Source organism: Chrysoperla carnea, chromosome X (assembly GCF_905475395.1).
Source record: "Chrysoperla carnea chromosome X, inChrCarn1.1, whole genome shotgun sequence".
Lineage (NCBI taxonomy): Eukaryota > Metazoa > Arthropoda > Insecta > Neuroptera > Chrysopidae > Chrysoperla > Chrysoperla carnea.
The window spans coordinates 7,846,933-7,860,629 of record NC_058342.1 but is presented as its reverse complement, the minus strand read 5'-3'; the positions used below and the strand labels follow the sequence as shown (position 1 = coordinate 7,860,629).

At 28.4% G+C, this 13,697-nt stretch overlaps 1 protein-coding gene across 1 annotated transcript in view; it reads left to right on the top strand.

Annotated features, from left to right (window-relative positions):
* Nucleotides 1–13,697, top strand: part of LOC123302144 (isocitrate dehydrogenase [NAD] subunit gamma, mitochondrial) — a 54,723-nt gene that overhangs the window by 16,685 nt on the left and 24,341 nt on the right. Inside the window, exon 6 of the mRNA XM_044884952.1 lies at nucleotides 2,610–2,841. Within this exon, the coding sequence (XP_044740887.1) occupies nucleotides 2,610–2,841 (232 nt within the window). The remainder of the gene's footprint in view (nucleotides 1–2,609; nucleotides 2,842–13,697) is intronic.

Below are 13,697 nucleotides of genomic sequence, written 5' to 3'. Positions count from 1 at the left end.
TTTTTACGTCCTATGTATGCTATACAAAGCTTGATATCTCTTTTCATTTTTGGCTTATCGTGTTTACAGATGGTCAGACATACAGACAGACTATCGGAAATGAACTAAGTGTTTTTATGAATACCTATAGGAAAATTGTGTTTGTAGTATCAATATTTTTAAGCGTTACAAACTTGGGGCTAAACTTACTATACCTTGATATATTTCATATATTATGTATGTCTATGAATCGTGTAAATTTCTAAGTTATTATTGATTCATAGGAAATTAATAAACCAGAAGCCACAATTTTTTTTCTTCAAATCAGTATTTCTTATATACTTGGTTTAAAAACTATGCTCTATGCCCCAGACCCTCGAATTTGACATACAATACGCAATATTTTTGCCCTGTTAACTCTCTTACACCTCTCGATACAATCCTTGAGCTTTCGGCCACAACGCTCCCTTTTCCCGCGATGTAGTATGTGTTATTTGAATTTATATCCTCTTATTTTCAAAGACGCTTTAAGTACCCCTTAGATATGATTATAGATTATCGAAAACACACAGATAGCCTTTCAATTTTATTAATTCAACAATTTCAAGATTTTAAAAGTAATTTTATTTTCGTATGCAAGCATCCTTCGTCCGTTTCAACACATAACATACCTTTTTTTTTTAAACAAAGTAGCTTATGTTCATCCCCAGGGTTCAAAATATCCCTATACCAATTTTTTTTTTTAAATCTGCACTCAATGTAGATTATTAATTTATTTAATGTTTTTTAAATCTAGCAATAGCTACAAAATAATAAAATAATAGAAAACTAGAACTGCTTTCTTTCAAAACTCTTCTATGTAATTTTGAAATAATTTCTTGTCTCAATTTTTTTTTTTTTAACGAGCATAGAAACACTAGAAAATTTTATAATTTAGAAGCGGTAAACTTAACGTAAACAACGTTAGACAGTGTTGAAAACAGTGCTTGTATTATTATTTGTAAAATGGATAATGGTTTTCGTAAATTTCCGAAATTTTTCAAGGAAAAGTAGTTAGGAAATTTTTATTTTCTGGGATCTTATGATCTTTTGATCACGTTAAGGATGTATGAGCATGACAACAATGTTTGATTTAAAGACTCAAAATTATTTTAGCGATAGATTTACTCAAAGAATATGTGGTTAAAATTTCAGCTTATCATTGAAAATCGATATAAAATACACTGTTTATTCAAAAACGACTTATTTTGAAAGTTTTTGATATTTTCACTTGGAACGAATTAAAACAAATAAAAAAAATTAAACATATTAACAATGACATAGAACAGCAAACAACTAAGTGTCTCTATCTATATAAGGGATGTACGAGCAGGGTAGATTTAGAGTTAAAATTACTTTTATCTTATTTTCAATTTTTTTCTATTTGAATTTTATTATAACTTCCTGAATATAGACGAAAGATGAATAGATAAACAAGGCTTTCAATTTTCGATATTTTGAAAATTACGCCAGAAATCGAAAAAAATTTTTCTTACTTTTAGTGTTCTATCGTCAAGTTATAACATGATTCACCGTCAAAATTTAAAATACGTCCACTAACGTGCTCATACGTCCTTAATATTGTCGAATAGGTTTGGTGTACAATTATAATCAATACAACAGACCTATCGAAGCTAGCTACAAATTTAAAACAACCTATCTTTAATAGTTTTGTAGTAAATGGAAATTAAAATTATTTCCTAAAAACGTCAATAGTCAGCTCTAATATTTGAATACTTTATCACAGGAATTGTACACGCAAGGGTCAAAAACTCGCACACTCTTGCTTATTATATTTGAGACAAAGTAAACAAGTGAAAGGATAAACGTGTTGTATATTAGTGTTTGCATTTTTTTTTTCTTAATTAGTGACGTTTACGAAAAAATGTTTTAAACAAAAGTTGTTTGTTTGTGTTTTTTTTTTTTTTTTCATTTTTTTACGTCCTGAGCCTGCTATAATCATTTCAGCTTGATATTTCTTTTCGTTTTTTTGTTTAATACAATAACTCAAAAACGAAAAGAAATATCATGCTGAAATTTTTATAACGTGCTCAGGACGTGAAAAGTGAGGTTGAAGTTCGTAAATGAGCAACATAGTTCCAGGTCTTAGTACCCATTTTGTAAACCGTTAGAGATAGAACAAAAGTTTAAATAAAAAAAATGTAAAAAAAAAATAAACAACTTTTAAAATATTTTTTCGTAAACATCACTTTTTATCCGTGAGGGCGCAAACAAGCTTAGAAACATTATATAGTATTCAAATACAGGTACCTATTGATTATATTTTAAATTTATACGTTACATATATTATGTATGGGTCCTGAAGGTGATATATTTTAACAAAATGCGTTATCAACACTGTCTAAATATTGTATTTCAACAGGTAACTCAGTCAGTTGTTGCAATTTTCAGTCAGTTTTCATTTGTTAAAATTAAATTTCAACTCATAAAATTTTATGTAAGAATTCTACAATATTTGTAGAAAAATTACGATAAAATATGATTTTTATCAGATTTGTTTTATTTTTCCGCTGTTTTCCAAACAAGTTTTCTGTGTTAATTGTAATGATGTCTTTATTTTAATGCTTCAGGAAATTATCAGATGGTCTATTTTTGGAAACATCTAGAAGAATTGCTAAAGAGTATCCAGATATTAATCATAATGATATGATTATTGATAACTGTTGCATGCAGTTGGTATCCAAACCTGAACAGTTTGACGTTATGATGATGACCAATTTGTATGGTACTATTGTCTCAAATGTGATTTGTGGTTTAGTCGGTGGCGCTGGTTTATTATCAGGAAGAAATTATGGCGATCATGTAAGGTTTTTTTCTTACTTTATTTTAAGTATGTTTAGTTAGATACATCTACCGGATTTTGATAATAAATTCGAAAAATTTTTGCAAATAGCTAATTTTTTTAATTTTTTTTAATTTTTTTATTTTTTGTTTAAAAATATACAGAAAAGGAGTTTTCCAGTTCCAGAAAGATTCGCGCGACCTTCTGCACGCAGTTTTTTCCTCTACTTTGTTTTCTTTGGTGACGTTTTCTTGAATATCTTTGTTTCTATTGATCGGATTGAGACGAACAAAAAAACCAATTGTTTGTTAAGAATTTCTGCACCTTGCCTGCTATCGTACCCTGGAAATAGCGAAATAAGGATAAGCAAAAATCTTAGAAACTTTCTATTTTTTATAATATTATGATCTTTTGATCACGTTAAGGATGCATGAGTATGACAACAATGTTTGATTTAAAGGCTCAAAAATTTTGTATCGATAGATTTAGTCAAAGAATATGTGGCTAAAATTTCAGCTTAAGTATCCATGCAAATTTTTAAGAAAAAAATCATTGAAAATCGATGTAAAATAAACTGTTTACTCTTATGGAGAAATATCAAAAAACGACTTAACCTAAAAATGTCAAGAAAAACGCAGTAACCTGACTGGAAAAATGAAGGAATTGATTTGCAATTCTGGCATACATAAACTCAATTTTGAGACAAACTAATTTTTCTGACTAACTTTTCTCTCAGAAAAATTCATTTTTCTCACAATTGAGGTTTGGTATCCGGTTAAAATTTATGACCATTTAAAATTTATTATCATAAGTTACATCTTTTTTCTGAATTGCTACTCAATTCCTTCATTTTTTCGAAAAGTTATCGGAGAAAGTAGAAAATATGCGGTTATTGCGGTTTTCTTGAGATTTTGAGATTATTTTACTATTTTCAGACGATTCTTTTTTTTATTCGTTTCAATCAAATCAAGAGAAGCAGAGATATTCAAGAAAACGTCACCAAAGTAAACAATGTCGAGATAAAAACTACGTGCAGAAGGTCGTGCGGATCGTTTCGGAACCGGAAAATTCCATTTGTGAATTTTTTTCAACAAAAGGAACCTATTTAAAAAAATTTGCCATTTGCAAAAATTTTTCTAATTCACCATCCAAATCCGGTAAATTTATCCAATTAGTTAATCTTTTTAATCGTTCATATTAAACAATAATAAATAGTCAAAGATGAAAAAATTCGGGTATGCCTATTAAAAGAATGAAATATATTTTTGTGTTAGTTTTAATACAGACAATAGTGAAGCCCGGTATTCTTGCCCATAACTAAACTATAGGAGGTTAAAAAAGTATCACGTACTGCATGTAAAAGCACATAATCCTTACAAATTTGGAGGGCGAAAGTGCCGCCATTTTGATGCCGTCATTAATAATAATAATATTTTATTCGTTGTCTTTCGATATACAATGTATACATAGAATTCGTCAAAGAAAAAAAAAATCATGTAAAAAAAAATAATGAAAGATAATGCGGTGATGGCCGACTTTTCGTAGACTATCCCGGTATTCACCTTAAACATCGTGGAAAACCATCAAAAACTCACGAGTAGGATAGCTGACATCCGTAAAAGTAAGAATGTCTAAAAAAAATAAATATGAAATTTGTTTACCTAAAACAAAAAATAATATATTAATTAAATTTCTTTTTCCGGTGATAAAAAAAAATCTAAAGGAAAGTGTCAAGTATTATTAAAAAAAATAAATATTGATACCGGTGTATAAAAATTTCCACGGTACATGTTATATAATAAAAAAGAAAAAAATATGATTACCGGTGTATACAAAAATTTCCACGGTAAATGTCATTTAATTAAAAAATAAATAAATTAATATAAAATTATCGAATTCCGGTGATTAAAGATCATCACGAAAAGTGTCAGAAATTAAAAATTATAAATACAATTACTTAATACATATATTAAGTTTAAAAATTACTTTTTAGTCCTTCCTCCAATGAATAGAAACACTGCTGTTGCAGGGAACTTCGAACTGCATTGATCGGAGCCATTCTATTATCTCTCATAATGTCATTAACGGTTGACCCTTTACTGATTTTACTATAAAAAAGAATTGCAAGATACCTCGTATTTTTTTTTTAAATGAATATTTACACCTGGGATGAACATATTCAGATGGATTTCAAATCATATAACGATTGTATATGATGTATATTAATTTCGAACACATTTATATTTTGGATAAAAAATTTGTAGATTTCAAAAATATAATGAGAGTGAAATGTCAGTATTCTGTTGTTCAGAAAGAATATTTTACAACGTTCAGTTTTTTTTTTAAGTTAAAAATAATTCTAATGGCTCTTTTCTTTATTTTAAATATTTTTGAGGCATTTACTGAAGCACCCCATATTACTATGCCATATGTCATAATTGAAGCAAAATTTGCATAGTAAACTGACAGTAGTGTCTTTTGGTCAACTCTTGATCTTAACGCTCTTAATTGAAAGCACACTCGGCTCAATCTTACACATAAGGTGTCAATATGAGATTTCCAATTCATTTCTGCATCTATTTCAACTCCTAGAAAAGTCGTTTTACTTACAAACACATTATGCGTAAAGGTGACTCCACCACCAAAAAACACAATTGCTGTTTTGTTACGATTTAGAAGCAAATCGTTTTCATGGCACCAGCTGTCCATTAATTCCAGTACATTGTTAATGACTTTCATAAGTTCATCGGTATCTTTATGTGAAACAACGATGGTCGTACCTTCGGCAAAGAGTGCAACTTTACAAAATAATTTACTAAATGAATTTGGCAAGTCATTAATAAATAGGAGAAACAGTAATGGCCCAAGAATAGACCCTTGTGGGACCCCAGACCTGATTGCACCCCAACTTGACTTGAAAGTATTTCCGTTTATGTTTAATTCAACAAATTGAGCTCTATTAGATAAATATGACTCTATAAGTTTATAACATTGGCCACGAATACCATATGCATAAATTTTGGAGAGGAGTTAATTATGATTCACGCGATCGAAGGCTTTAGAAAGATCAAAAAATAAAGAGGCTACTTTAAAACCTTCATTAATTTTTGTGAGAATATGATCCGTGACGGTAAAAATTGCATTTGTAGTTCTTGTACTTTCTCGATATCCAAATTGATCGGGTGTCAATATGTTGAACCGAGTTAGAAAATTTGAAATTTTATTAAATATAACTCTCTCTAGAACTTTGCTATAGATAGGTAAACATGATATCGGACGAAAATTACTGACATCCATGTTATTGGGTTTCTTTTGAAGGGGTACTATTCGTGCAAATTTGCCACGATCAGGAAATATTCCCTCCCTTAACATACAATTAACAATTTCGACTAAAGGAGCCAATAAGGTTTTTGAAACCGATTTTAAAACATTACTGGAAATGCCTAAGTAGTCCATGGAGTCTTTGCATTTCATACTTCCAATAATTTATTCTATGTCACGGGAATCGATTTCATCAATAAAAATAGTTTTTTCAAAATTTTTTATTTCAATTATGTTTTTGCCGTTATTTTACATTTCTTAGATTGTGGTTTCAAAGCCTTAAATTGCAGAACAATGGAGTCATGATCGGAAAATGCGCAGTCTTCCACATAAGCACAGAAGTTTGGTAAATTAACGAAAAAATTATCTAACAAGCTGGAAGAGCTTGTAGTAATTCTTGTTAAATTATCAGTAATTGCCAATTTACTGTCAAAAGTTGTTAGCAAATTAACTAATGTCTTAACCTTCTCATCCTGAATATCTAGTTGATTTATATTAAAATCACCACAAACCACAAAGTGTTTTTTTTTCACTTTTAATAATATTAAGACATTGTTACAATCTACTAAAAAACGTTTCAATATTACCACTAGGTGGTCTATAAATACAAACTAGTACAATTGACTTATCGTCAATAGAAGCTTCGATAGCTGCGCATTCAAAAACTTTTTCAATGCTTAAATTATTCAGACTCTCTTTTACTTTTATTTTTCCAACAAAGTTGTTCGCAGTTAAAATTAAACACCCGCCATTCTTAAAATCCTTTCTACAAAAGTATGATATGGGAGCATAATTCTTGCACAATCGTGCACTTAAGGCCAAAAAAGACAAAAATCTTTATTGTACATAATTAAATTTTCTTTTCTTCTTCTAATTATTATAGCATTATTCAAATTAAGATGACCATTTCTGTGGACTGTATTATGCATTTTGTTAAAAAATATCCGCTTCAGGACCCACAAAAGTTGTGTGGGTCCACAATTATTACAGCATGTTATTTAAGAATCTGGGAAAAAATTCGATAATAATAGACACTTCCAGTAAATTTTTCCATGTACCAAAAAAACGTCGAATCCATTGTAGGAGCAAAAAAAATTGATTCTTATAATAAAATATTTACATTTAAAAGTGTATTGCAATAAATATACTCGTTTATAAAAATTGTGACATTAAAACACTTCAGAATCGTGCACCATGATACATGACGTCATAATAAAAATAATAATAATTTTGGACAATTAATATTGGACTGGAAAAATATTCCTAATATCAATCGATATGAGGTTGTCTCATCGCGAGATCAAATATGTCGAATAGGGCCACGAATGTGACTCAACTACCGTCTGGAGTTGAGTGCTAAAGTTGACACAAACGCATGAGTTGTTTGTAATATACTGTCTAAGAAATTTCAAATATTCTTGTTTTGAAATGCAACATAGTTTTAGACAATGTTTTTTTGATTGGTTCTACCACAAAATATTGATGCTATACCAACGCTGTACCAACTGCATTACCTATGGTTGTTATATATGTACACAAATATATTATAAAAATGATCAATAGGTTTATTTCAAACTCTCTGTAAGTTAGTAACAATAATCTTCATGTAGTTGACACAATCACATATAGACTAGACTTCACTGGTATGTGTTCGTAATAACCACATCTTCTTAAAGCAAACGCAAAGAAATTTTCTTACAATTCATTCGCTTTATTTACACGATTATATATTCCAACTAAGTACAATTTTATTTTTCATCAATAAAATGCATGACTTTAAACTAAAATCAGTCTCTTTCATAGAAGTACTGATTTCGTTTATTTTACCTCAGTGATTTTGTACCAATAAATTCATATTTTAAAATTAATCCCATTCTATTGTACATACAAATATTTAGCTGTTCTTGTTCCAATAATTAGGAAATTGAACCACCTGCAAATCTTCAAGTCATGTACCATTTTAAAATTGGCATATCTCGGTCAATTTTGAAGCTAAAAAGACGATAAAAAACAAAAATGTGCACAATTAAATCAGCTAGAACAGTTTTTGATTTTATTTGGTACATTGCTTTTTTGTAATCTGTAAAAAATTTATGAAAACCTCCTACTATCTCCAAAAAGGGGGTTAGGCCATCCCAGCAATGCCGATTTTTTGGGAAGAAGTTTTTACAACCTAATAAACAACTGGAAAAATTTCAAAGGTGCCACACTTTTTTCCTTCTAGATATTTAGTTTCTTTGTACTATTACACTAGGCTAAATATATCTGAAATTAATTATTTTTAGAAAAAATTAGTTGCAAGACCGGACCCATATTTTAGTGTAGGACATAATATATATAACTCAGGTAAAATAATAGGATATTATCGTTAGTCATTTATTTTACTAAATCATGAAATTTGAAAAAAGTTAAAATTTATGTAAAAATATACTTAAATATTCTGATTTCGAGTCATCAAAGCACACTTTTCCTTTAAAAATATTAAAATCAAAAATCGTAATTTTTAAATAATGGATGGCCGCGTTTTTGACAGTTTAAAAAAGGTTTAAAATTTAATTTAAGTGTTTGGCAAGAAAGCGTGTGTATTTTTCCGAAATAAATTTTTGGTGGCTTTTTATTACCAAAATCAACATTTTGTAGTACTTTTTCAAAAATAGTGGAATACCCTATTAAAACCAGGGTTCGAAAATATCCGATATTTATTATAAATATCAAAATATCGGATATTTTTGATATATATCCGATATATATCAAAATTTTGATATTAAAAAAAAACTAAAATTTTTTATTGGTTTTATTTACTTAGGCACTTCAAATCAGACAAATGAAACCAAAACATAAAATATTCTTCTAGATCAGATAAAATCAATTAAAAATCATAAAATTTTTATAAATAAAAATCAACTTTAAAACAAAAAACAATTTTATAAATTGTTATCAGTCAGTGGTCATAGCTACACTTAGGCAACTAAACAATAAACATTACAAATAATAATTCTAGAGTATAATCAGTCTTTTAATTATCAAATCAGTCATCAGTCCTTCGTAATAAACTGTTAATTATCAAATAAAAAAAAAAATGTCTTTTCATAATTGTGCTTGGTTTGACTGCAACTAAGATAAAGCTAGATCATCTTCCGATTATGAAGCTTACTTAAACTTATTCTTTAGTAACGACCTTTTTCTGACACGACACGATTAGAGCTTAGTATTAGTAGGTTTTAACTCTACTCCAATGCCATCAAAATTTGAGAAGTAGAAATACGGTAATAAACGCCAAAAATTACTAAATAATATTAAATTTTTTTAAATCATTTTTGTATTGATATATATCATAAAAATTCACGTGAAATTTATCGGATATATATCATGATATATATCCATTGATACATATCCTCGAACCCTGATTAAAACAGCTAAATTTGGCCGAAAAGGGGTGCGCCGGGGGTGAAAAAGAGTGATAGGAGGTTTTTAGCGACTTGTTTCTAAAGTATTTACTTTAGAGAAAAAAATTAAATAGTAAAGTTTTTGGTAATAAAAAAATCTGTAATTTTTGTACTTACCATTTTTTTTTTTACATAACCTCAAATTTAACGAGTAAAATGTAAAATACTAATTTTTTTAGCTTTTCTTTTTCAGAAAAAAAATCGGAAAATTTTGAAATTTTCAGGAAACGTTCTTTTTTTTTATTAAAAACAAGTAGAATTTTTCTTTTTTCAAAAAAGTTGAATAGTTTTTGAGATATTCAATTTTTTGACAAAAACTACCCCTTTTTCGAGCTCGATGAACAATCTATTTTTTTTCGTCGTACAGAGTTGAACATGGTCTCATTTTCTTCGTACGAGTGTATATTTTTATTTTAAAAAATAAAAACGTATCATTGCAATGGAAAAACATTGTTAAAATCGCCAAAAACTAAAAATTCAATTTTTCATGTATACATTTTTCAATGTATAATGTCTATGATATAATATAACATTAAAAATTAAAACGTTTTCATAATTAAAATTTTTACTTTCTCTATTTGTTATCTGTCATTTTATGTATAATTATTAAAAAAAATTCCATTATCATTGCTAGGAATGAAATATTAGATTTTAAGAATAATTGATAGAAAAATTAAAAAGTTTTGAATTTGGAATAGTTATATTATACAAATTTTTAATATTATACATATTTAAGTAAGTCATTCAATTATTTTGCCGCCTTTAATTTTCTTCTTCGTTTTTCTTCGGGTTTTTTTCCTTTCCTGGTCGATTATTAACGCTGGATCTATAGTCATTCCTTCGTTAAATTGAATGTTTAATAAATAACTTGGCTGTTCTTCATTTTCAATCACGGTCATACCTCCTCAGTTGTACATCAACATTTGCAACAAATTTTATTCAGTAGGTTTTCGGGAATCATTCTGTCATCTGAATATTTTGGCAATAAAATATCTTCTTTTGATGTTTTCTAGACCCAGTCTGTAGGAATCAGTCTATTTTCAAGCCACGCTTGAAGTTGATGGTATGTTCGAAATGCGTGTTGCGATGCAGCTCCTTCAGTCAAGGGAAAATTTGAAATGAATATTTTTCAGAAACTTTTAAAGGATAAAGTATTTACATCTATTCAAGCAGAAGAAGAGACAGATTCATTAATAATTAATACTGAATTTTAAATTGCCGACGATGATAAAAGTTTTGTTGTTGTTGGGCAAGATATCGATCATCTTGTTTTGTTACACCAATTAAATTATAGTTACTTAATTGTCATTGGTTACGCCAATGAAAATTTGGACATTTAATTGTTCAAACTAGTATCGGGTAACATAAGAGATACCTACTACTCATCCAACTGCTATAAAATAAATTTATATAAAAATATCTCGCATTTCTGGCTGCGATCCAACTTCTTGGGTGGTTTTGTTAGAAGAGGAAAAAGATCAAAAGTAAAATTGTTGCAGAAATGCAAAATTTGAGCGAACTGATTGATATTTTTTTATAGTAGAGATGCTGATATAGTAATATTGCAATCATTGGTCAGCAATTGATCGCATATTTTTAGAGTCGGAAGAGAAACAAAAAATTGATTAATTTGAGGTTTCAGTTTAATAAAAATTTTTCTGAAAAATCTTCATTTCAATTAGAAAATTTGCCCCTGACTGGAGGAGCAGCAACGCAACAAGCATTTCGAACATACCATCAAGCCTGGCTTGAAAATAATGAATCCTACAGACATGTATACAGGTTTTGTAAATTTTTTAAAATTTATACGTTACATATACTATGTGTGTGTTTATTTATTATAGCATATACTATATCCACTGAGGAAGAGAGAAGAAGATACGTAAATACGTAAAGAAAAGACGGTAATATATAATTTATATACGGCGTAATCAACACTGTCTATACATGATATTTCAACAATTAACTCAGTCAATTGTTTCTTTTCACTTGTTTTATAATAAATTGAAAATGTGCAACTTTACACTGCTCGTTTCATAATTGAATACACGAATAATGAATTTCCAATTTGCTTGAAATTCTATGTTTTTTTTTTTTCGAATAATCTTTTTTTTTGAAGAATCGAAGACTACATTTGATTAAATGCGTCTTATTATGAATACTATTATGTTAACGGTTTTAATTTTAGTAGTTTTATTTTTGATTCTACATTTATTCCTCTGTAGTAAAAAATGTGATCATAAAACTTTATGATATATGATTTATTTAAGAAAATGCAAATGTGACTGACATTACTTGCAAAAGAAAGTCGCGTTCGAGAGTGTTTTTAAACTTCGAATGTCTTCCTATGCGCAAGATTTACAATTTTAAATGGTATCTGGTGTTACATTACATAAAACAAATTGAAAATTACCATTTTCAAATAATTATTTGAAAATGGTAAAATATATCCGTAAGTATTTTAGAATCAAATGTATTAGAAAAATCAATCGTTACTGATAGTACAGGTCAAAACATGGCTGGCACTACCGTCACTTTCAATTGCTAGTTGTATTTTAAAAGAAACCTTAGAAAATTAATATTACAGGACACAACATAGCAACTTCAAAACCATTTTAAAGATATGAAAATGTACTAAAATCCCATTTTTGAGCACAGGTAATAAGAATCAAAAAGTCACTTATATATACAATTTAAAATTTAAAAATTATAATGATAATAAAAACATTTATTCTTTTAAATATAAATTTTGTATAAGAATACGTCAATAAAAAGAGGAGGGGCATTGTGTAATTTACCTTAGCTACGTATTGGGAAACGGAAAAACCATGTAAGAATAACCGGTGCAGGTGGTATAAAAACACCTCCGGAATGTAGCCCATGTTAGTGCAGTCAATATTATCAAAGATAATAAATGACAAAGAATATTTCGAAATAAATTTCAATTTTAGCCTCAATTTCCTAGAATTATTTTTGTAATATATTATTAAGTACCCTCTAGTTTTAAGGGCTGTAGACGATAAAACTTTATAAAGCAGACTTGGACATCCTTGAGGATTATTTGAAGAAAACTAAATAGAAAAAAACCCAAATATACCACTATAAATATTTTATTTGTTGACCTATTGGTATTGTTTCGAATTTGAACGGTTATATTGAGTTAGCGTAGACGTGTGAGAGTATGTTGATTCAAAGTTTATAATTACAGTAGTTAATGTCTAAGTTCGTATAATAACTATATGAAATCTAATCATTTAGAGAGTCTTTAAATGTAAAAATTAGTATATCAAATATTATGTAAAATCAAAATAATTCATTTTAATTTTTGCTGACTAGCCAAATAATTAGAAAATATATTTGTGTTTATAAATACTAAAATTAGGTGATATTTACATGTTTAACATTTACATTAAATATTATTACTTAATAATAATATGATTGATTTAGTGTGTTAGAACTACAATTTTCAGGATGACGCCGTCCAGGAACCAAAAATATAAATGTGATTTTAACTATCAAGATACGTATTTCTACTACCAAATTGTCATCGTCAGTATAAATTAGCTAATCACAAATACTATTATTGTGTATGTTGCTAATTTGGTGACGGACTGCACATTGATGGTTTCATTCTCAAACCAGGTGATAAGAGCTTGGCCAATGAGCATAATCTTTGGTCTTCTGATTTTGACCTTTAAAAAAAAAAGAAGTTAAAAATAAACAAGTAAAAACAAACAATTGACTGAGTTAATTTTTGAAATATCATGCATAGAATGTGTTGACTACACTGTCACATTACACATACATACATATCACACACACATAACTGATATCCCCATATAATACATACTACATAGTTTGCGCACTCACGGGTAAACACTGATTTTTACGAAAAAATGTTTCAAACAAAAGTTAATTTTTTTTATAAGGAACATTTTTTATATTTAAACTCTTGTTCTATCGCTAACGGTTTACAAGATATAGTAAGAGAGAATACCCAATTGACCTATCTTGCTCATTTACAAACTCGACCTCACTTTTTAAGTCTTAAGAACGAAATAATAATTTCAGCTTGATATGTCTTTTCGTTTCTGATTTATAGTGGTTAC